Here is a 25,293-nt window from a genome sequence, read left to right as displayed (position 1 = left end):
ACAAAAATGAGAATATTGTTTTCGATGTTGGTCAGAATTTGATACGTAGTGTTTCCCACTGGAAAGGAATAATATAACTACTTTCCACCGATTACCATTAGCTAAGATGATTCCTTCACTGTACTTTCCAAAGCAGAAACTAAACTAAATGATTCCCTTCCGTACTCTGTGGAGCCGACTAACCACATGTGTGGAGCTAACCTTTCACTTTGCCACACACACACACACACACACACACACACACACACACACACACACACACACACACACACACACACACACACACACACACACACACACACACACACACACACACACACACACACACACACACACACACACACACACACACACACACACACACACACACACACACACACTCACACTCCTGAGTGCTCGCTACACAATCCGGTAATGGATCGCCGTCAGAAACAGCAGAACACGTCCAGTGTGTGGACAATGTGAGGAGGGAGGAAACATGAAAGTGAATTTAAACAGAGAAGGGGCTGAAACATGATGTGTGTGTGTGTGTGTGTGTGTGTGTGTGTGTGTGTGGCAAAGTGAAAGGTTAGCTCCACACATGTGGTTAGTCGGCTCCACAGAGTACGGAAGGGAATCATTTAGTTTAGTTATGCAAAGACAGATTGAATACAAAGAGAGCAGACACACATAATTTAGGGGATGAAAGACAGAGGGGAAAACCTCAACAATAGTAATTACGAGCATGCACGTACACACGTTTAAATGCAAAAACATGCTAAATGTGTGGGCAATAACTGAATAACTCACACCTATACCTGAACTCAAAGCTGTTTTTCTTTGCAACCAAAAGTTCAACACTAGCCATCATGCACATTAAGCCCGACACCGAGCTGCTAAAAACAACAGTAACATGAAGACACATATAAACAGCTGTGTTCCCGAGTCAAGTATGGAAGGCATGCAGAGATATTCATCAAGTAAAGTATGTGAAAACAGCAGATGATCAAATCTCTTCTTGCAGGGAAGAGGAGGAACACGCAAAAAAAAAAAGAACACAAAGGAAAACTGACGACCTCTACTTCTAATTACTTTCTTAAAAACACACACATCCCACACATACACACCCACGCACGTGCACACACACACACACACACACTCTCTCCCGGTATGCAAAACACTCACCGTGTGTGAACTGTGTGTGTGAGTGTGTATGAGTCGTCCCCTGCCAAAGTGCAGCGCTCCAGTGAGAGGCCAAACTCTGCTGTGGCTCTGGAAGCTCCCTGCCTGCCCCTCCCACCCAGGCCTGTCATGTGAGTCAGCAGGCAAGGCAACAAGACACGCCCACTTCCTTCAAATACACCCCCACCCCCCTCCTAACAAAGAAAGAAAGGATTTCCAAAGTGTATGCACACAAAACTATGAAATAGTAGGAGAGTTTAAACATTATGTAAGAGGGAAAAATAGATGAGCTTAACATAGAGCAGCTGTGATCAGGCTGTGTGTGCATGTATCTACACTTAGGGCTGGGCGGTATACCGGTTTCATCACCGTCACCGGTGTCACGTTCGGCCACGACATGGTTCAGCACACACACGACGGAGATACTCATCTTCAAACTCTTATCCGGGGTCAGGTCACGGGGGCAACAGCTCCAGCAGGGGACCCCAAACTTCCCTTTTCCGGATCACATTAACCAGCTCTGACTGGGGGATCCCGAGGCATTCCCAGGCCAGTGTGGAGATATAATCTCTCCACCTAGTCCTGGGTCTTCCCCGTGGCCTCCTCCCAGCTGGTCGTGGCCTGGAACACCTCCTTAGGGAGGCGCCCAGGAGGGCATCCTAACCAGATGCCCGAACCACCTCAAGCTGGCTTCTTTCAACGCAAAGGAGTAGCGGCTCTACTCCGAGTCCCTTACGGATGACTGAGCTTTTCTCCCTATCTCTAAGGGAGACGCCAGCCACCCTCCTGAGAAAACCCATTTTGGCCGCTTGTACCCGCGACGGAGATACAACACCCGATAAACTACGTCACACCCACACAGATTGTCTATGGTTATGTGCAGGCTACCGCCGTTCCAGTTCGTCATGGAACCTTTTACTTTTCATTTCGGCGCCCACATTAACAGGTTAGAGCAGCCACACAGACCGGGTGGGCAGCGCGGCTGCAGACTCTCGTACGTGTGTGGCGTCCACACAGACAGCGTTGCTGCTGCGGAGCTGCCAGCCTTCAACAGATCCTTTTCACCATCTATTTTGGCTGACAACTGCGCGCATCACGCGGAAAAATTAGGCAACACTGTAAAAGGTTCTGTCAGCTTTCAGTTGCTTCAAAGACGTAAATTCAGTTAACTGTAATGCAATTCCCAGTTTGTCTGTGGTGAAAAGAGGTGAACAACTTTGAAACAAACAGTAGGCTGAATATGTGAAAAAACAACATTTTTTTTCTAAATATTCTTTCTTGCTGAGATCAAAGTTGCTCAACAGTCAGCTACAGTTCACTCATAACTGAAAACAACAGCATGACTGTTATTAACTCTGAATGAATCACATTACATTTACATTATGGGGCAGGCTACTCCTCCCAAAACACATGTAGGCCTCGTTTTCAGTTTGGAGCCAATAAACGCGTCTGTTTTCTAAGAAATATTTGTTCTTTCTTAAGATATGTCCCCTTACATTGCCAATAGAAAGAAAAGAGGTAGAATCTTGAATCTTAATACCGTGATATAATACTGTCACTGCGAAAAACAAAAGAAATACCATGATATACATTTTAGGTCATATCACCCACCCATAATTTACACCGATGTTGAAGGAGCTTTTGGGCCAGCTGAACGTCCCTCCCCTAAACTCCCGGGATCATTTACAACCCCAATTATCTAACCGGACCCTCTCATCATTCTGCTCCTCAGGCTCTGCATTCACCACATCCCGTTCATTCCTCTCACACAGACCTGAGACTACGGCTGCACAATTAAGACTAATAATAATTGCGATCACAATTTTGGATTCCAACAACTAAATGAACATCATCGCCTGCGATATTGACGTTTAAAATGCGCGTTCTGCTCATAGAAATCTGCTGCATATCAAATCAAGCGCTTCCTAAACTAACAGCCAGCCACCAGCTGGGGATCGAGATGTTTTGGCTTCACTTTGGGTATAGATATTATATATCTACAACCAATGTATTTATGATAAAATGTAGCTAACAAAGGGGTAGGGTGAATATTCCTGTATATTTTGTAGAACAGCATGTAAGTGAAAGCAGTACGCTGTTTATTTTAATGTGAAAGTGCAATAAAAATATGATATTGATCAAAAATAATCGTGACGTAATCGATCTTTTGGAGGTTGTACTGGGCTCAGTTTTAAAGCTAGAAAGAAGATAATGGGATCATATGACACTAGAAAACCTAAAGAATCCATTGGTCATTGGTTGCTGGGAAGGAGGTTAAAGAACGCTGCAAACTTGCGCTAAATTTTGGCGAGGAAAAACAGTCATGGCCATTTTCAAAGCAGTCCTATGACCTGAAAATGGGTTCTATGGCTACCAACGAGTCTCCCCTTTATAGACAGGCCCATTTTATGTTAATCACATGCAGTTTGGGGGCAAGTCATAGTCAAGTCAGCACACTGACACACTGACAGCTGTTGTTGCCTGTTGGGCTGCAGTTTGCCATGTTATGACTGAGCATATATTGTATGCTAAATGCAGTACCTGTGAGGGTTTCTGGACAATATCTGTCATTGTTTTGTGTTGTTAATTGATTTACAATAATAAATATATACACATATTTGCATAAAGCAGCATATTTGCCCACTCCCATGTTGATAAGAGTATTAAATACTTCACAAATCTCCCTTTAAGGTACATTTTGAACAGATAAAAAATTTGAAATTAATCACAATTAAATATTTTAATAGATTGACAGCCCTAATAATATATTATTAAGTAGAGAGCCAACACAGCAATGTCTGAGGATGCACTCATTTGTAATCTTTTAAAAACAGAGCAGCGATTAAAGTCAGTTATCTAACATTAATATATAATGTTTCAGAGATGAACCCAAAGAGAAGAATGACAGTTAAGTGCCTCAGCATTTGCAGATCTTCTGTTAAATAGTCAGAAATGTAGCCTTAACTTTTTTTTTTTTCTAACCATGGGAGCGAACCAATTACTTTGGCTGATTACTATTCTTATAGAGTATGTATTTGTGTGATTAAAGAGGAGAGGAAACAGCTGTCTCCAGCCTCACAGGAAGTGTAATTATACACCAGTGCAGGGGCTTGACTGCAACCTTACAGCCACATGAGCAGACACACACAGGGCAGCACCTGCATTCCTCCAGATGAAGAGTCATGTTTCTGAAAAAGCAGGAACAACAGGCTGGAAAGATGGATTTGTTTCATTTCATTACACACTTAGTTGCCACGGTAAACATTTCTCCCGGCACATGCTGGCACCTCAGTGTTGAATGCCTGCTACACCCAGTACAGGATATATAACATGTCCATCTAACCAATCTGAAGCATTGTTAAGGGCCTTCACAATTCACACATACAGACAAACACAGATGCCCTTGTACGTGTGATCAAAACCAGGCTTTACCAAATAAGGAGTTAAAATAAATCCTCGTTATACTTAGTTTTACAATGTGGGAAATGGAACATTTTCCCCGAACTACTGCCCCCTGCCTTGAAAATGTTCGGCCTCTTTTCATCTCCCTCTTTCTGAAACTCCACTTTATCGCCCCAATAAAAACCCAGTGTTTAAAACTGGAGATACTAAAATGTAACTGACGGGAGTAACTTTTGTATTTAGAAGCTACTAGAGTGAGTTTGCTGGTCTCTTCTGGTTGGTTTTTAAATCACCTCGGCCCTATTTTTGTATATTTAACAGCATATCCCACTTGAGTTGAAGGCATTGGTCCTTTCTCACTGGGCTCTTTACAAAGCCTGATGATGCAGACATGACCATAGGAGGAAATTACACACAGCAAATATATAGATTCTGGCATTAAAAAATTGATTTAAAAAAAAAAATTAAATAATCACAATACATAGGTGAATCGATTTTTTTACCACCCCTAGTAGTTGCTCTGTTGTTTAAAAGGACAAATGAATTGTGAACAACCTCGTGCAAACAATCACCTGCCAACTCTGAGCTCTAAACAAACCTTTCCTTGTCTCTTTCTCGCATCGCCGCCTCTCTGGAGCCAAACTCTTTCATGCTCACTAATAACTCAGGCTTGTCTTACTCTCTTTTACACCGAACCCTTGAGTCAAAGTTTCTCTGAGCTCCCCAGAGCTCAGGGTGTAAATCTGCGTTACCCATTGACACCCAACAAACTCCATTTCACTGCAGGTTTTACTGTAGCTCAGTCTGTGTCAACTCTAAAAGCTATGTAAGCTGACACATGACTTTACAGATGTTATTAATAGGTTAAAAAAAGATTTCCATTCCCTCCCCTTCGAAGCTTCTTCTTAAAGACGCTGACTCCTGAGTGAACCCTGCCTGCGTGCAGAGTGAGCCAGTCATCATTTGTTTTATCCAACATATCTTGGCGTGCTCTTTTACTCCGGAGTTGCTGCCCCGCTGGGGACACGGCCATCTAAAAGGTCTTCATTTAGAGGAGACGGGGGGATGTGGTGACAGAAAGCCGATGGCAGGGGCTGATGTTTCTGCGGCCGAGCCGAGCCAAGATGGTGTCATGTATTGGCAGGCGGAGTACAGGGCTGCCTGGCTGACCCCTGACAGCGTTCCTCGCAGCTGTCCAAGGACTTTCATAACACAGAAACATGATGGATAGAAGTAGCATGACTCACTGGGTGCATTATATTAAATGCATCACTGGCTAGTCTTTTTCCTCGACAGAAAGAGTGCAGAGTGTGCTATGTATGAACATTTGTGAGTATAATACAACTGTACCAAAGGGAACACAGGTGTGCCCTGCAGGTTTGCTAAATTAGCATATAGTGGGAGGATTTAGAATATCTCTACAACAATCCTATGACTTTCACTGAATTAGAACAGCATCGTTAAACAGCATCGCTTGTGTGATGCTCTTGTGCTGCCCATGTGAAAGATGTGGGTGGTGACCACAGAGAAAATAAATGTTTCCTTTGTGTGTTTTTTTACTTTCTTTCTGCCTTTCCCATGCGTAAAACCAAAGCCTCCATACAGGATATCAAGAGGAACCTGAGTGTGTATACGCATCTGTGTGTAACTGCGTTTATGGAGGTGTCGCATGAGGCCGCTTCTCTGAGAAAACCCAAAGTACTTCCCCAGTTTAGATGATTTATAGTAGACAAAAAACAGCTTCATACCAAACAGCAGATCAGCTGTTTGGTATGTCTCTAAATGTAAACTATAATGGACTTTAAATGCAGCACTGACACAAAGCTCTCACAAGCTCCAGGCTTGATACCTTCCAGGTGTGTGAGACCAACCACCTGTGTGACAGCGTCTCCTGCTGGTTGCTGGTAGAGTTGCAGCAGAGCAGGCAGCTGAACAGGGATATTAAACATTATACTGTAGTTACACAACTTTAACTACTGCTCATTCTACAGACAAGGGTGGTCCGGGCTAAATGCATACAATCATGGGCAGAAGAAATCTGGGAAAAGCCAAAATTGAGAACTTATTTTTTATTTAAGAAATATACAAATATGTTTAATATAATTTGCCTAAAAGTCAGAGATCACTGTGTGCACAGTTAAGATGTATACATATTGAAACAGGAAGATACAGAGGTGTAACTGAAGACGAAAGACTGTGTCAATATTGTGAACTAAATGAGGTTGAGAACGAAATTCATTTTATCTTATTTTGTCCTTTATATCATGATTTATGACAAATATTATTTAAAAAAAAGTTCATGATTGGATTAGTGTGGACTGTATTTATATATCCGTGACTGTTTATTTGTTGTATTTCCATTGTGGAATGTATCCTGGAGCATTATTTTGTGGGAGGTTCATGTTTACGATTATGTCTGGATAATGTTTATGTCTGGATGATGCTGGTGTGTTGTGCAGTTAGATGATGGTGGGCCAACATGCCCGGATGTTTGATTTGTTGTTAGTTAACGTGTCTGAATAATCCCATGCGGGATGGGTTATGTAAATGACCGGACATGAAAATAAATTATTCATTCATTTTTATATTTGGCCAACAGGACCACAGGTGACCTAGTGGTCTAAAACCAGCACATAATTTCTGACACACTCTACTGTGTTCTGTCCAATAAAGGCAAAACGTAAAGTTATCGGCATGAAAAAAGACAATACAAATCTGACAATAATATACCTGCCAATATTTCATAATAAAAAAAACATACTTAAAAGAACAAGGAAGTAATCAAACTATTATCGGAATGTTTTGTAACCACCAGAATTGCTTGTTAAGCCAGTTTAACTTACAGTGAAATGATAACCTAGGTACGCCTACTCTTACCTACAGAGAGATCAGATCCCCAACGGCAGCAGACTAATGCAGGTGAGCTCGATTATTTTCAGATCACTAGCTTTCTTTTAGTATTTACCGTTGCATTATTCCACACGATTGGTGAAGCGTTTAACTCAAGTCTTCTTTGTGAGTGATCTCTCCTCTCTGTTATTAACCCTCCACTGCAACTCAACAAGGAGGTGCTGTCTATTGAAACAAGAAGAGGGAATTTTGTACTAAAAATAAAACTCTGGAAGATACTCACTTGATTTGATTAACTCAGGCTGCTGAAGCCTCATATCAACTTCAGATAAACTTACAAATGCATTTTTTGCACAGAATAAGGACTGTGGATTCCTTCCTATTACTGGCCTGACTCGTAAAGCTCAGTATGAACAGCAGGAACCATAACAACAACAACAAACAAAACCTGTTTCATTGTTCATATGGCCAACTGACTACTGTTTTCAAGAAAGACTTTTAATTGATAATATCCATTTGGTGTTGGAACGAGCTCCATCAAAATATAATATACTATAAAATACATTTATCAAATAAGGAAAATAGTCATTAGATGCATTTCTGGTTACAAATACATGAATAGATTGAGAATGTACAGTGTGGATGAATAATGGGAGAATTAACTTTTTAATTATCTATACAGGATGATGAAGATGTCAGGAAGAGTCACCAGTTGCTGTGTAGCTCTGTTCTTTGTGCTGAACTCTGTGTTTGCTGTACAGAAAAAGCTTGATTCAATCAACGACTTGAAGCAAATCAACTTTGGCCAATCTGTGCCCAAGCACAGTCTATTGCTGCTCCACTGGTTTGCCAGCACAGTTGACATCGACGAGAATGATGTCATAAGGCTGGCCTTTGACCCAAACAGTAGAGCTTATGGCTCACATTATTATGGCAACTTTGAGGAGATGTTGGTCCCACTGCATCGGGGAAGTGGATACCAATACTACACTATTGGCAGTCTCAATCAAGAAACGACCATGCAACTTCCTTCTTATGTTGTCCATCCCCCAAGTGGGGAGTATGTGGTAACAAACACTGACAGGATCATAATTCGTGCCATGGAGCAGAACATAGGAGGGCAAGCTTTGCAGAGGATAGACCAAGTTTATATCACACAGCATATTGAAAATCAGGGGGAATATGATCCAGATCAGACCTACAGGATCACTACTAACCTCCTGAGACAGATCAGACAGTTTTCTGAGGGACAAAACCAACAGCAACTGTTGCAACTCAGAAACCTCTATGGAAGTAATGCTGATGAATTACAGTTAAGGCACATCAGAAACACATGGGGTAACCTTGCTTGCCTTGGACTGTTGTTGTTTATTGTGATCCAGGAAAGGTACTCCTCTAACCAACAAAACAACAGACCACAAAACAACTACATACCACAAAATAACAGACCACAAACCAACTACACACCACAAACCAACAGACCACAAACCAACTACACACCACAAACCAACTACACACCACAATACAGACCACAAACCAACTACTCACCACAAAACGACTACAGACCAGGAAACATACAAAATAATGCGGATGATGAAGCTCTGGCGACCTGCATTTGTTTTCTTTTTCTTTTTATATTTGTTGTATTTTGTTTATTTATCCGTGCATTTTTTAAGAAATTGGGAATTTAGATGACAAGAAATTAGGGCGAGTAATAGATATTGTCTAAACCAAGGTGTGATTGTGCTTTTCAAGGACGATTAGGACCACAAAGCCATCAAGATTCATCGGTCGATTGGGAACAAAGAATCAGGTACTTAATTGATGCCTCAGTACCCTGAAACAATGGCCAGAAATTTTTCCGTTTCATGCTTTGTTTTGCCTCCATAAGTTAATTTTATTGTGTACTATATTTTCTTTTTTGTAAATGGTGTTCGGTTAAGATAGAGATACAGGCTCAGCATGACATGCTTTTTATTGTAGTTTGTAAATAAAAGCAGGACTTCTTCTTCATTAAAAAAGATTTTGAACTGAGCAAAATGTCTTTTATTGTATATTATAATGCACTGCTCTGGCATGGTCATAAAGCTTCAGGCTTCATTCAGGCAACAATGTCATGCTCCAGCATGTATAATCTACTAGTAATGACTCACTGCTGATTCATCCTGTGTCTGATAGAGATGAAGACGATGTAAATTGCTCTGATGGATAAATTAAACTGATACTGTAGGTGAAAGTCTCTGTGGTCTGTTAAGAACAGCCTTTACTGATAATGTATTAGCTTTAAAAACAGAAGTGTATTTTTTATGGTTTTGTATTCTTTCTGTTGTGCTTGAAATTGTGTTTATTAAACATGAATTTATCAGTCAGACTGATGTCAGTGTTTTTATTTTAAGTTCAAGGAAACTGGATGAACACAAGTTAGATGTGCAAAATCATGAAGACAACTTTAACTATTCCTCCTTCTACAGAAAATCACAGTAGAGGAGCAGATAGAGCTCAGCATACTATTGATATCTGGTTTTGAAGAACAAATTAGTGTTGCTCCAACATTGTTTTTTACTGGCATTTTGTGATGTAGTAATCATCTTAAATGTCTTGAAAAGGGGGTCTTAAAAAGTTTTAACTATTTTGCACCAGAATTTGTAATAAAACTCTTTACAAAGGATTAAAATATCATCCTTTATGGATGGGAAAAAATATTGGCTGAATCAGTACTAACTTAAAAAAAGAGAAAGAAACAAAAAACGCTAATATGAAAATTTTTAATTGAGAAAAAGAGCGAAACATACATAAAAATACAACCTATAAAACATGCATGTACTGTACTTTAAACTGATCTGTGATTAAGTGAATAATGGAGAATAATAAGGCAGGCACTAATATAAGTAGGGCTGACCCAAATGCTTTAAAACTTCAACCATTGCCATGGTAATCAACCTCCAAATCACTATTTGAATGCTTCATTTTTTGTCTTTATATATATTACATATATATTGTAAGTATGTAATAATAATGTATAAATCCCCAAATAGCTCATGAAATAAGGAATAATCCCACAATATTATTCATTATTCATATTCAACATTAATTATTATTAGTTATTCTCAGATGGATGCTGTTTGCTATGTGTAGAGGTGTGTGTGTGTGTACAGTAGCGTGGCAGCGGCACTGTCCCGAAGCTTTGAATACCTTTGACTGTTTCTAACTGAAGCTTTGAAGCCCAAAAAAAAAGTATTTAGGACAGCCCTGATTATAACTCTCCTAGTTTCTCAACTTGCAGTCCAAAAGACACACTCACTGTCAAACGTGGACCTGTACAGGATAGTTTCCATCATAACACTGCCGATAGAATTCCCTGAAGACTCACAGAATGACTCCTCTCTTTACAGAATCATTCCTCTAAAAACTATAAATACAAATAATCAGCTTTTTTTATTTCCAAAGGCACGTGACTGGTAAACCCCAACAAAACACTGTTGGGAGTACTATTTTTATTTTCTTGAATACAGAAGGAAGTTTCATAAAACGGATGTAAAATCAAACGCCCTGTAACCACCAGCAGCACGTGTTTTGCAGCTTCCTTTACATGGAAACAGGAAACCTAGAATGTGTTACACCTACTCTCCCACAAACACAGAGATCAGATACCTGACGGCAGCAGACTAACGGCAGCAGACTAAATCAGGTGAGCTCTGTTATTTTCAGATCGCTAGTTTTGTTTTTAGTATTTACCGTGGCATTATTCCACACGATTAGTGAAACATTTACCTCAAGTCTTCTTTGTGAGTGATCTCTCCTCTCTGTGTTATTATCCCTCCACCGCAACTCAACAAGAAAACGCTGTCTATTGAAACAAATTCCCTACCAACCTAAAAGACTAACCTTTGAAGACTCTCACTTGATTTGATTAACTCAGGCTGCTGAAGCCTCATATTAACTTCAGATAAACTTACAAATGCATTTTTGCACAGAATGAGGACTGTGGTTTCCTTCCTAATACTGGCCTGACTCTTCCGCTCAGTATGAACAGCAGGAACAATAACAATAAACTAAACCTGTTCATATGGCCAACTGACTAATCAAATCATGACATAATCATTTCATGCATCTCAAATACATGTATAGATTGAAAGTGTACAGTGTGGATGAATAATGGGCGAAATAACTTTTTAATTATCTCTACAGGATGATGAAGATGTCAGGAAGAGTCACCAGTTGCTGTGTAGCTCTGTTCTTTGTGCTGAGCTCTGTGTCGGCTGTACAGAGAGATCTTGATTCAATCAACGACTTGAAGCAAATCAACTTTGGCCAATCTGTGCCCACGCACATTCTACTGCTGCTCCACTGGTTTGCCAACACAGTTGACATCGACGACAATAACAATATCATAAGGCTGACATTTGACCCAAACAGTGGAGATTATGGCTCACATTATTATGGCAACTTTGAGGAGCTGTTGGACCCACTGCATCGGGGAAGTGGATACCGATACTACACTGTTGGCAATCTCCATCAAGAAACGTCCATGCCACTTCCTCCTTATGTTGTCCGTCCCCAAAGGGAGTATGTGGGAACAAACAGTGACAGGATCATAATTCGTGTCAGGGGGCAAAACACAGGAGGGCGAGCTTCACAGAGGATAGACCAAGTTTATATCACACAACATATTGGACGTCGGGGGGAATATGATCCAGATCATACCTACAGGATCACTACTAACCTCTTGAGACAGATCAGAGAGTTTTCTGTGGGACAAAATCAACTGTCACTAAGGTATCTCAGAAGCCGCTATGGAAGTAACGCTGATGAGTTTCACATCAGAAACACATGGGGTGACCTTGCTTGCCTTGGCCTGCTCTTGTTTATTGTGATCCAGGAAAACAACAGACCACAAACCTATTCCACACCACAAAGCTACACACCACAAAGCTACAGACCAGAAAACAGACAAAATGGTGGGGGTAATGCTTTGATGATGTTCTGCATTCTTTTTGTACTTGTGATATTAGTTTTAGTTATACTTGCAAGTATACAGCTACAGACTAAAAAACAGACAAAATGGTGGGGGTAATGCTTTGATGACGTTCTGCATTCTGTTCGTACTTGTGATATTAGGTTTATTTATACTTGCATTTTTTAATACATTGGGGAAGTAAATGTCAAAAAATGAGGGAGAGTAATAGATTTTTTCATGGACGATTAGAACCATGAAGCCAGCAGGACTAATAAGTTGACTGAGAACAAATAAATCAGGTACTTACAACACCTCAGTACCTCTAAACAACAGCCGGGGGTTGTTCTGTTTTATGCTTTGCTTTGCCTCCATATGTTTAATCTTATTGTGTTTACTATATTATCTTTTTTGTAAATGGTGTTCAGTTAAGATTGAGATATAGGCTCGGTGTGACATGCTTGTGATAAAAGGACAGCTTCTTTAAATCACCATTCTCATTTACTAAATTGTAGTTTGTTAATAACAGCACAAGTTCTCCTTCATTATAAAAGTATTTGAACTGAGCAAAATGTTTTTTTTTTTTTTTGTAAATTATAATGCACTGCTCTGGCTGCTGATTCATCCTGTGTCTGATAGAGATGAGGACGATGTAAATTGCTCTGAATGATAAATGAAACTGATAAGTGAAAGGCTCTGTGGTCTGTTAAGAGCAGCCTTCACTGATAATATGTTAGCTCTATTATTTTATGGTTTTGTATTCTTTCTGTTGTGCTTGAAATTGTGTTTATTAAACATGAATTTATCAGTCAGACTGATGTCAGTGTTTTTATTTTAAGTTCAAGGAAACTGGATGAACACAAGTTAGATGTGCAAAATCATGAAGACAACTTTAACTATTCCTCCTTCTACAGACAATCACAGGAGAGGAGCAGATAGAGCTCAGCATACTATTGATATCTGGTTTTGAAGAACAAATTAGTGTTGCTCCAACATTGTTTTTTACTGGCATTTTGTAATGTAGTAATCATCTTAAATGTCTTGAAAAGGGGGTCTTAAAAAGTTTCAACTATTTTGCACCAGAATTTGTATTAAAACTCTTTACAAAGGATGAAAATATCATCCTTTATGGATGGCAAAAAATATTGGATGAATCTGTATTAACTTAAAAAAAGAGAAAGAAACAAAAAACACTACAATGAAAATTTTTAATTGAGAAAAAGAGCGAAACATACATAAAAATACAACCTATAAAACATGCATGTACTGTACTTTAAACTGATCTGTGATTAAGTGAATACTGGAGAATAATAAGGCAGGCACTAATATAGGTAGGGCTGACCCAAATGCTTTAAAACTTCAACCGTTGCCATGGTAATCAACCTCCAAATCACTATTTGAATGCTTCATTTTTTGTCTTTATACATATTACATAAATACACTCACCGGCCACTTTATTAGGTACACCTTGCTAGTACCGGGTGGTCTGTGCGTTCAGAGATGGTATTCTGCATACCTTGGTTGTAACGAGTGGTTATTTGAGTTACTGTTGCCTTTCTATCATCTTGAACCACTCTGCCCATTCTCCTCTGACCTCTGACATCAACAAGGCATTTCCGTCCACACAACTGCCGCTCACTGGATATGTTCTCTTGTTCGGACCATTCTCTGTAAACCCTAGAGATGGTTGTGCGTGAAAATCCCAGTATATCAGCAGTTTTTTAAATACTCAGACCAGCCCGTTTGGCACCAACAACCATGCCACGTTCAAAGTCACTTAAATCCCCTTTCTTCCCCATTCTGATGCTCGGTTTGAACTTCAGCAAGTCGTCTTCACCACGTCTAGATGACTAAATGCATTGAGTTGCTGCCATGTGATTGGCTGATTAGCTATTTGTGTTAACAAGCAATTGAACAAGTGTGCCTAATAAAGTGGCTGGTGAGTGTATATTGTAAGTATGTAATAATAATGTATAAATCCCCAAATAGCTCATGAAATAAGGAATAATCCCACAATATTATTCATTATTCATATTCAACATGAATTATTATTAGTTATTCTCAGATGGATGCTGTTTGCTATGTGTAGAGGTGTGTGTGTGTGTGTGTGTGTGTGTGTACAGTAGCGTGGCAGCGGCACTGTCCCGAAGCTTTGAATACCTTTGACTGTTTCTAACTGAAGCTTTGAAGACCAAAAATAAGGTATTTAGGACAGCCCTGATTATAACTCTCCTAGTTTCTCAACCTGCAGTCCAAAGGACACACTCACTGTCAAACGTGGACCTGTACAGGATAGTTTCCATCATAACACTGGTGATAAAATTCCCTGAAGACTCACAGAATGACTCCTCTCTTTACAGAATCATTCCTCTAAAAACTATAAATACAAATAATCAGCTTTTTGCATTTCAAAGGCACGTGACTGGTAAACCCCAACAAAACACTGTCGGGAGTACTTCTTTTATTTTCTTGAATACAGAAGGAAGTTTCATCAAACGGTTGTAAAATCAAACGCCCTGTAACCACCAGCAGCACGTGTTTTGCAATTTCATTTACATGGAAACAGAAACCTAGAATGTGTTACACCTACTCTCCCACAAACACAGAGATCAGATACCTGACGGCAGCAGACTAACAGCAGCAGACTAAATCAGGTGAGCTCTGTTATTTTCAGATCACTAGTTTTGTTTTTAGTATTTACCGTGGCATTATTCCACACAATTAGTGAAACATTTACCTCAAGTCTTCTTTGTGAGTGATCTCTCCTCTCTGTGTTATTATCCCTCCACCGCAATTCAACAAGAAAACGCTGTCTATTGAAACAAATTCCCTACCAACCTAAAAGACTAACTTTTGAAGACTCTCACTTGATTTGATTAACTCAGGTTGCTGAAGCCTCATATTAACTTCAGATAAACCTACAAATGCATTTTTGCACAGAATGAGGACTGTGGTTTCCTTCCTAATACTGGTCTGACTCGTCCGCTCAGTATGAACAGCAGGAACAATAACAACAAACTAAACCTGTTCATATGGCCAACTGACTAATCAAATCATGACATAATCATTTCATGCATCTCAAATACATGTATAGATTGAAAGTGTACAGTGTGGATGAATAATGGGTGCAATAACTTTTTAACTATCTCTACAGGATGATGAAGATGTCAGGAAGAGTCACCAGTTGCTGTGTAGCTCTGTTCTTTGTGCTGAACTCTGTGTCGGCTGTACAGAAAAAGCTTGATTCAATCAACAACTTGAAGCAAATCAATTTCGGCCAATCTGTGCCCAAACACAGTCTACTGCTGCTCCACTGGTTTGCCAACACAGTTGACATCGACGACAATAACAATATCATAAGGCTGACCTTTGACCCAAACAGCGGAGATTATGGCTCACATTATTATAGCAACTATGAAAGGCTGTTGGACCAACTGCCGGGGGGATACCAATACTACATTGTTGGCAATGTCCATCAAGAAACGTCCATGCCACTTCCTCCTTATGTTGTCCGTCCCCGAAGGGAGTATGCAGGAACAAACAGTGACAGGATCATAATTCGTGTCAGGGGGCAAAACACAGGAGGGCGAGCTTCACAGAGGATAGACCAAGTTTATATCACACAGCATATTGGACGTCAGGGGGAATATGATCCAGATCATACCTACAGGATCACTACTAACCTCTTGAGACAGATCAGAGAGTTTTCTGTGGGACAAAATCAACTGTCACTAAGGTATCTCAGAAGCCGCTATGGAAGTAACGCTGATGAGTTCCACATCAGAAACACATGGGGTGACTTTGCTTGCCTTGGCCTGCTGTTGTTTATTGTGATCCAGGAAAACAACAGACCACAAATCTATTTCACACCACAAAGCTACACACCACAAAGCTACAGACCAGAAAACAGACAAAATGATGGGGGTAATGCTTTGATGACGTTCTGCATTCTGTTCGTACTTGTGATATTAGGTTTATTTATACTTGCATTTTTTAATACATTGGGGAAGTAAATGTCAAAAAATGAGGGAGAGTAATAGATTTTTTCATGGACGATTAGAACCACGAAGCCAGCAGGACTAATAAGTTGACTGGGAACAAATAAATCAGGTACTTACAACACCTCAGTACCTCTAAACAACAGCCGGGGGTTGTTCTGTTTTATGCTTTGCTTTGCCTCCACATGTTTAATCTTCTTGTGTTTACTATATTATCTTTTTTGTAAATGGTGTTCAGTTAAGATTGATATATAGGCTCGGTGTGACATGCTTGTGATAAAAGGACAACTTCTTTAAATCACCATTCTCATTTACTAAATTGTAGTTTGTTAATAACAGCACAAATTCTCCTTCATTATAAAAGTATTTGAACTTAGCAAAATGTTTTTTGTTTTTTTTTGTAAACTATAATGCACTGCTCTGGCTGCTGATTCATCCCGTGTCCGATAGAGATGAGGACGATGCAAATTGCTCTGAATGATAAATGAAACTGATAAGTGAAAGGCTCTGTGGTCTGTTAAGAGCAGCCTTCACTGATAATATGTTAGCTCTATTATTTTATGGTTTTGTATTCTTTCTGTTGTGCTTGAAATTATGTTTATTAAACGTGAATTTATCAGTCAGACTGATGTCAGTGTTTTTATTTTAAGTTCAAGGAAACTGGATGAACACAAGTTAGATGTGCAAAATCATGAAGACAACTTTAACTATTCCTCCTTCTACAGACAATCACAGGAGAGGAGCAGATAGAGCTCAGCATACTATTGATATCTGGTTTTGAAGAACAAATTAGTGTTGCTCCAACATTGTTTTTTACTGCTTATATTTTGCGGACTGATGAACTGGCATTTTGTGATGTAGTAATCATCTTAAATGTCTTGAAAAGGGGATCTTAAAAAGTTTCAACTATTTTGCACCAGAATTTGTATTAAAACTCTTTACAAAGGATGAAAATATCATCCTTTATGGATGGGAAAAATATTGGATGAATCAGTATTAACTTAAAAAAAGAGAAAGAAACAATGAAAACGCTAATATGAAATTTTTTATCGAGAAAAAAAGAGTGAAACATACAACCTATAAAACATGCATGTACTGTACTTGAAAGTGATCTGTGATTAAGTGAATAATGGAGAATAATAAGGCAGGCACTAATATAAGTAGGGCTGACCCAAATGCTTTAAAACTTCAACCGTTGCCATGGTAATCAACCTCCAAATCACTATTTGAATGCTTCATTTTTTGTCTTTATATATATTACATATATATTGTTAGTATGTAATAATAATGTATAAATCCCCAAATAGCTCATGAAATAAGGAATAATCCCACAATATTATTCATTATTCATATTCAACATTAATTATTATTAGTTATTCTCAGATGGATGCTGTTTGCTATGTGCAGAGGTGTGTGTGTGTGTGTGTGTACAGTAGCGTGGCAGCGGCACTGTCCCGAAGCTTTGAATACCTTTGACTGTTTCTAACTGAAGTTTTGAAGCCCAAAAAAAAAGGTATTTAGGACAGCCCTGATTATAACTCTCCTAGTTTCTCAACCTGCAGTCCAAAAGACACACTCACTGTCAAACGTGGACCTGTACAGGATAGTTTTCATCATAACACTGCCGATAAAATTCCCTGAAGACTCACAGAATTACTCCCCTCTTTACAGAATCATTCCTCTAAAAACTATAAATAAAAATAATCAGCTTTTTGCATTTCCAAACGCACGTGACTGGTAAACCCCAACAAAACACTGTCGGGAGTAGTACTTTTATTTTCTTGAATACAGAAGGAAGTTTCATAAAACGGATGTAAAATCAAACGCCCTGTAACCACCAGCAGCACGTGTTTTGCAGCTTCCTTTACATGGAACAGGAAACCTAGAATGTGTTACACCTACTCTCCCACAAACACAGAGATCAGATGCCTGACGGCAGCAGACTGACAGCAGCAGACTAAATCAGGTGAGCTCTGTTATTTTCAGATCACTAGTTTTGTTTTTAGTATTTACCGTGGCATTATTCCACATGATTAGTGAAGCATTTAACAAGTCTTCTTTGTGAGTGATCTCTCATCTCTGTGTTATTATCCCTCCACCGCAATTCAACAAGGAAACGCTGTCTATTGAAACAAATTCCCTACCAACCTAAAAGACTAACTTTTGAAGACTCTCACTTGATTTGATTAACTCAGGTTGCTGAAGGCTCATATTAACTTCAGATAAACTTACAAATGCATTTTTGCACAAAATGAGGACTGTGGTTTCCTTCCTAATACTGGTCTGACCTAACCACTCAGTATGAACAAAAGGAACAATAACAACAAACTAAACCTGTTCATATGGCCAACTGACTAATCAAATCATGACAATCATTTCATGCATCTCAAATACATGTATAGATTGAAAATGTACAGTGTGGATGAATAATGGGAGAAATAACTTTTTAATTATCTATACAGGATGACGAAGATGTCAGGAAGAGTCACCAGTTGCTGTGTAGCTCTGTTCTTTGTGCTGAGCTCTGTGTCGGCTGTACAGAGAGATCTTGATTCAATCAACAACTTGAAGCAAATCAACTTTGGCCAATCTGTGCCCACGCACATTCTACTGCTGCTCCACTGGTTTGCCAACACAGTTGACATCGACGACAATAACAATATCATAAGGCTGACCTTTGACCCAAACAGTGGAGATTATGGCTCACATCATTATGGCAACTTTGAGGAGCTGTTGGACCCACTGCCGGGGGGATACCGATACTACACTGTTGGCAATCTCTATCAAGAAACGTCCATGCCACTTCCTCATTATGTTGTCCGTCCCCGAAGGGAGTATGCAGGAACAAACAGTGACAGGATCATAATTCGTGTCAGGGGGCAAAACACAGGACGGGGAGCTTCACAGAGGATAGACCAAGTTTATATCACACAGCATATTGGACGTCAGGGGGAATATGATCCAGATCATACCTACAGGATCACTACTAACCTCCTGAGAGAGATCAGAGAGTTTTCTGTGGGACAAAATCAACTGTCACTAAGGTATCTCAGAAGCCGCTATGGAAGTAACGCTGATGAGTTCCACATCAGAAACACATGGGGTAACCTTGCTTGCCTTGGCCTGCTGTTGTTTATTGTGATCCAGGAAAACAACAGACCACAAAGCTACAGACAAAATGATGGGGGTAATGCTTCGATGACGTTCTGCATTCTGTTCGTACTTGTGATATTAGGTTTATTTATACTTGCATTTTTTAATACATTGGGGAAGTAAATGTCAAAAAAATGAGGGAGAGTAATAGATTTTTTTCATGGACGATTAGAACCATGAAGCCAGCAGGACTAATAAATTGACTGGGAACAAATAAATCAGGTAATTACGACGGCTCAGTACCTCTAAACAACAGCCGGGGGTTGTTCTGTTTTATGCTTTGCTTTGCCTCCATATGTTTAATCTTATTGTGTTTACTATATTATCTTTTTTGTAAATGGTGTTCAGTTAAGATTGATATATAGGCTCAGTATGACATGCTTGTGATAAAAGGACAACTTCTTTAAATCACCATTCTCATTTACTAAATTGTAGTTTGTTAATAACAGCACAAGTTCTCCTTCATTATAAAAGTATTTGAACTTAGCAAAATGTTTTTTGTTTTTTTTTGTAAATTATAATGCACTGCTCTGGCTGCTGATTCATCCTGTGTCCGATAGAGATGAAGACGATGTAAATTGCTGTGAATGATAAATGAAACAGATAAGTGGAAGGCTCTGTGGTCTGTTAAGAGCAGCCTTCACTGATAATATGTTAGCTCTATTATTTTATGGTTTTGTATTCTTTCTGTTGTGCTTGAAATTGTGTTTATTAAACATGAATTTTTCAGTCAGACTGATGTCAGTGTTTTTATTTTAAGTTCAAGGAAACTGAATGAACACAAGTTAGATGTGCAAAATCATGAAGACAACTTTAACTATTCCTCCTTCTACAGACAATCACAGGAGAGGAGCAGATAGAGCTCAGCATACTATTGATATCTGGTTTTGAAGAACAAATTAGTGTTGCTCCAACATTGTTTTTTACTGCTTATATTTTGTGAATTGTTGAACTGGCATTTTGTGATGCGTTAATATTCTTAAATGTCTTGAAAAATACGGAGGACGGAATCTGCCGAAATAAAAAATAAATAAATAAATTACTCAATAAATAAATATGTCATTAAATGTAACAAAAATAATATTAAAAATAAATGTAGGCATTCATTAATTGATAAAAATGTGACATAAATTGATATTTCTGTTTTAATTTGCTTCTTTATTTATTTACCTTTGTATTACTTCCCCTATCTACTCTTCCATTTAATTTTTCATTTTACTTATTTTTATCAACTTTTGCATTTCATTTAAATTAATTTTAAAATGTATTTATTCATTAAGTATTTATTTATTTCTGCATGGTTTTCCCTTTGCATTTTCTAAACCTAACTGTTTAACTTTTTTGCGGACCGACCTCCAGTCTCCTCCCCGAGGTTGTGCTCGCTCATAGTGGGAACTTCCAGGTCGATGCCGCCAGAAACGCGCTGCGCCTCTCAGCGACAACGGCATCTAGACGGTGCAGCCCCTGAGTATGCAACCAGACTGGCGGCAGAATTCGCTCCCATTCATTGAGTATGGGAAGCAACTGATTCGCTGCACAAAGCATGCAAAGACCTCATTTGGCATCGACCCGGAGGTTCCCACTCTGAGCGAGCTCAACCTCGGAGAGGAGAACGGTGATGGGTCCGCGAAATAGTTACAGGCCGACGACCCACTGTATAGAGCCAGAGAAGAAGACTGGAGTTGATAAGCAGACAGTGTTAGCTAGCTGGCTAGCTAGCATGTATAGTCGCTCTATGCACTCTGACACCCATGACACACATTGAGTGACAGCCTCCTTATTTGCATAATGATGCAGAAATGCATAAAGAAATGTATAAAGAAATACAGAAATAAATAAGTTTGGGGAAATAAATATGGGGGATGGGGGGGGGAATACAAGCATGCATGAATAAATACATAAATAAATACATAAAATTTAATATGAATAAATAAAAAAAAATTAAATTACAGTCATATGACTGGAAAACCCCAACAAAACACTGAAAGTGAATAATGCTTTTCTTTTCTTGAATACAGAAGGAAGATTCATCCAAACAGCAATATAATCAAACTTCCTCTAACCACCAGCAACGCTTGTTTTACCAGTTTCATTTACAGGAAAACGGTAACCTAGAAGGAGCTGCAGTATGCTCTCACATAAACAGTGAGATCAGATATCTGACAGCAGCAAACAAACAGCAGCAGACTAACGGAAGCAGAGTAACGGCAGCAGTCTAACGGCAGCAGACTAAATCAGGTGAGGTCTATTATTTCTGATCACTCGTTTTGTTTTTAGTATTTACCGTGGCATTATTCCACATGATTGGTGAAGCATTTAACTTGAGTCTTCTTTGTGAGTGATCTCTCCTCCCTGTGTTATTATCCCTCCATCGCAACTCAACAAGGAAACGCTGTCTATTGAAACAGGAAGAGGGAATTTCGTACTAAAAAGTACAAAGTGTGGAAATAGCTCATGAAATAAGGAATAATCCCACAATATTATTCATTATTCATATACAACATTAATTATTATTAGTTATTCTCAGATGGATGCTGTTTGCTATGTGTAGAGGTGTGTGTGTGTGTGTGTGTGTGTGTACAGTAGCGTGGCAGCGGCACTGTCCCGAAGCTTTGAATACCTTTGACTGTTTCTAACTGAAGCTTTGAAGCCCCAAAAAAAAGGTATTTAGGACAGCCCTGATTATAACTCTCCTAGTTTCTCAACCTGCAGTCCAAAAGACACACTCACTGTCAAACGTGGACCTGCACAGGATAGTTTCCATCATAACACTGCCGATAAAATTCCCTGAAGACTCACAGAATGACTCCTCTCTTTACAGAATCATTCCTCTAAAAACTATAAATAAAAATAATCAGCTTTTTGCATTTCCAAAGGCTGGTAAACCCCAACAAAACAGTCGGGAGTACTACTTTTATTTTCTTGAATACAGAAGGAAGTTTCATAAAACGGATGTAAAATCAAACGCCCTGTAACCACCAGCAGCACGTGTTTTGCAGCTTCATTTACATGGAAACAGAAACCTAGAATGTGTTACACCTACTCTCCCACAAACACAGAGATCAGATACCTGACGGCAGCAGACTGACAGCAGCAGACTAAATCAGGTGAGCTCTGTTATTTTCAGATCCCTAGTTTTGTTTTTAGTATTTACCGTGGCATTATTCCACACGATTAGTGAAACATTTACCTCAAGTCTTCTTTGTGAGTGATCTCTCCTCTCTGTGTTATTATCCCTCCACCGCAACTCAACAAGGAAACGCTGTCTATTGAAACAAATTCCCTACCAACCTAAAAGACTAACTTTTGAAGACTCTCACTTGATTTGATTAACTCAGGCTGCTGAAGGCTCATATTAACTTCAGATAAACTTACAAATACATTTTTGCACAGAATGAGGACTGTGGCTTCCTTCCTAATACTGGCTTGACTCTTACAGCTCAGTATGAGCAGCAGGAATGATAACAACAAATAAAACCTGTTTCATTGTTCATATGGCCACCTGTATAAACAAATCATGAAAATAATTGTTAGATCCATCTCTTGTTACAAATATAAGTATGGATTGAGAATGTACAGTGTGGATGAATAATGGGAGAAATAACTTTTTAATTATCTATACAGGATGATGAAGATGTCAGGAAGAGTCACCAGTTGCTGTGTAGCTCTGTTCTTTGTCCTGAACTCTGTGTCGGCTGTACAGAAAAAGCTCCATTCAATCAACGATTTGAAGAAAATCAACTTTGGCCAATCTGTGCCCAAACACAGTCTGCTGCTGCTCCACTGGTTTGCCAACACAGTTGACATTGACGAGAATGATGTCATAAGGGTGGCTTTTGACCCAAACAGTAGAGCTTATGGCTCACATCAGTATCACAACTTTGAGGGCCTGTTGGACCGACTGGATCGAGGAAGTGGATACCGGTACTACACTGTTGGCAGTCTCAATCAAGGAACGACCATGCAACTTCCTTCTTATGTTGTCCGTCCCCAAAGGGAGTATGTGGGAACAAACAGTGACAGGATCATAATTCGTGCCAGGGAGCAGAACATAGGAGGGCAAGCTTTGCAGAGGATAGACCAAGTTTATATCACACAACATATTGAAAATCAGGGGGAATATGATCCAGATCAGACCTACAGGATCACTACTAACCTCCTGAGACAGATCAGACAGTTTTCTGTGGGACAAAACCAACAGCAACTGTTGCAACTCAGAAACCGCTATGCAAGTAACGCTGATGAGTTGCACATCAGAAACACATGGGGTGACCTTGCTTGCCTTGGACTGCTGTTGTTTATTGTGATCCAGGAAAAGTACTCCACTAGCCAACGAAACAACAGACCACAAAACAACCACACACCACAAAACAGACCAGAAACCAACTACAAACCACAAAACAACAGACCAGAAAACAGAAGAACTCATTTGGATGATGATGATTCGGAGAGTGAGCGCAATGTTCCTAGATATTTTCGAAACCAAGGTCATGTTGTAGTGGATATAAACTACGATGAAGACCAGGAAGCCAGCAGGAGGACTGGGAACCGAGAATCAGGCCTTAACAACACCTCAGTGCCTCTGAACAACAACCGGCGGTCATTTTGTTGTATTTGTTGCATTGCCTCCATATGTGTAATTTCATTGTGTGCTATATTACTTTTTATTTTTTTGTATAAATGGAACATAAAATGAGATAAAACTTCATCTCGAGGGAAACTGCTGTGCAGTAGTTGCAATACAAAATGGGAAGAGTGCAAATATAAAAAGTGCAAATATTAAAGTCGAAGATCACAATAACAACTGGAATGGCACGCGGAGAGCGCAGACCTCCGCCAAGGCAGGTTTCATGTACGTCGCTGCGCCCCTCCATGATATTGTAGTTTATGTCCCCTTATGTCCCATGAGTAAGTTGTGAGGAGTTGAGTTGCAATGATGGAAAATCTGATGGATACATGAAAGACATTAATCCAGAGAGAAAAGAAGAAGGAGAAAACAGAGTGTGTGAGAGAGAGAGAGAGAGAGAGAGAGAGCGAGAGAGAGAGAGAGAGAGAGAGAGAGAGATAGTGTTCAGTTAAGATTGAGGTATAAGCTTCTGTGTAAAGGCCAAATTCTTTAAATTACCCATCTCAAAGCATGTGCTATGGAAGGCAGGCATAACAGCAGGAATTCTTCTTTGTTACAAATATATTTGAACTGAGCAAAATGTTTTTTATTGTATATTAAAATGTACTGCTCTGGCATGGTCATAAAGCTTCAGGTTTCATTCAGGCAACAATGTCATGCTCCAGCATGTATAATCTACTAGTAATGACTCACTGCTGATTCATCCTGTGTCTGATACAGATGAAGACGATGTACTGTAAATTGCTCTGATGGATAAATGAAACTGATATGTGAAAGTCACTGTGGTCTGTTAAGAGCAGCCTTCACTGATAATATATTAGCTCAAAGAAACAGGAGTGTATTTCATTTATGGTTTTGTATTCTTTCTGTTGTGCTTGAAATTGTGTCAATTAAACTTGAATTTATCAGTCAGACTGATGTCAGTGTTTTTATTTTAAGTTCAAAGAAACTGGATGAACACAAGTTAGATGTGCAAAATCATGAAGACAACTTTAACTATTCCTCCTTCTACAGACAATCACAGGAGAGGAGCAGATAGAGCTCAGCATACTATTGATATCTGGTTTTGAAGAACAAATTAGTTTTGCTCCAACATTATCTTATTTTACTGCTTATATTTTGCTAACTGTTGAACTGGCATTTTGTGA

The 25,293-nt window shown here is 39.3% G+C and overlaps 3 protein-coding genes across 15 annotated transcripts in view; 2 read left to right on the top strand and 1 right to left on the bottom strand.

Annotated features, from left to right (window-relative positions):
• Positions 1 to 25,293, bottom strand: part of LOC119501292 (septin-9-like) — a 130,891-nt gene that overhangs the window by 27,258 nt on the left and 78,340 nt on the right. Inside the window, exon 1 of one of the 7 annotated variants that reach the window (XM_037791574.1) lies at positions 1,165 to 1,289. The exons of the other annotated variants lie outside the window; for them this stretch is intronic. The gene's annotated coding sequence lies outside the window, so the exon portion shown is untranslated. Of the gene's footprint in view, positions 1 to 1,164; positions 1,290 to 25,293 lie in introns of those variants that run through there. 7 annotated transcript variants of the gene reach the window in all.
• On the top strand, positions 7,448 to 25,057 carry LOC119501294. 6 transcript variants are annotated; one of them, XM_037791584.1, is made up of 2 exons: positions 7,448 to 7,482; positions 8,096 to 9,784. In XM_037791584.1, the coding sequence occupies exon 2, from the start codon at positions 8,097 to 8,099 to the stop codon at positions 9,102 to 9,104; it is 1,008 nt and encodes a 335-aa protein (XP_037647512.1). In that variant the 5' UTR covers positions 7,448 to 7,482; position 8,096; the 3' UTR covers positions 9,105 to 9,784. The 6 variants fall into 6 exon arrangements, with proteins under 6 accessions (XP_037647512.1, XP_037647511.1, XP_037647513.1 ...); XM_037791583.1 differs by lacking the exon at positions 8,096 to 9,784 and adding an exon at positions 23,143 to 25,057 and having other exon boundaries at positions 7,464 to 7,482; XM_037791585.1 differs by lacking the exons at positions 7,448 to 7,482; positions 8,096 to 9,784 and adding exons at positions 14,937 to 15,021; positions 15,522 to 16,988.
• LOC119501300 lies at positions 10,998 to 13,179 on the top strand. 2 transcript variants are annotated; one of them, XM_037791595.1, is made up of 3 exons: positions 10,998 to 11,101; positions 11,602 to 12,351; positions 12,468 to 13,179. In XM_037791595.1, exons 2-3 carry the CDS (start codon positions 11,603 to 11,605, stop codon positions 12,493 to 12,495), a joined length of 777 nt encoding a protein of 258 aa, XP_037647523.1. In that variant the 5' UTR covers positions 10,998 to 11,101; position 11,602; the 3' UTR covers positions 12,496 to 13,179. The 2 variants fall into 2 exon arrangements, with proteins under 2 accessions (XP_037647523.1, XP_037647522.1); XM_037791594.1 differs by having other exon boundaries at positions 11,602 to 13,179.

Source organism: Sebastes umbrosus, chromosome 14, assembly GCF_015220745.1.
Source record: "Sebastes umbrosus isolate fSebUmb1 chromosome 14, fSebUmb1.pri, whole genome shotgun sequence".
NCBI classification, from domain to species: Eukaryota; Metazoa; Chordata; class Actinopteri; order Perciformes; family Sebastidae; genus Sebastes; species Sebastes umbrosus.
This window is presented reverse-complemented; position numbering and strand designations above follow the sequence as displayed.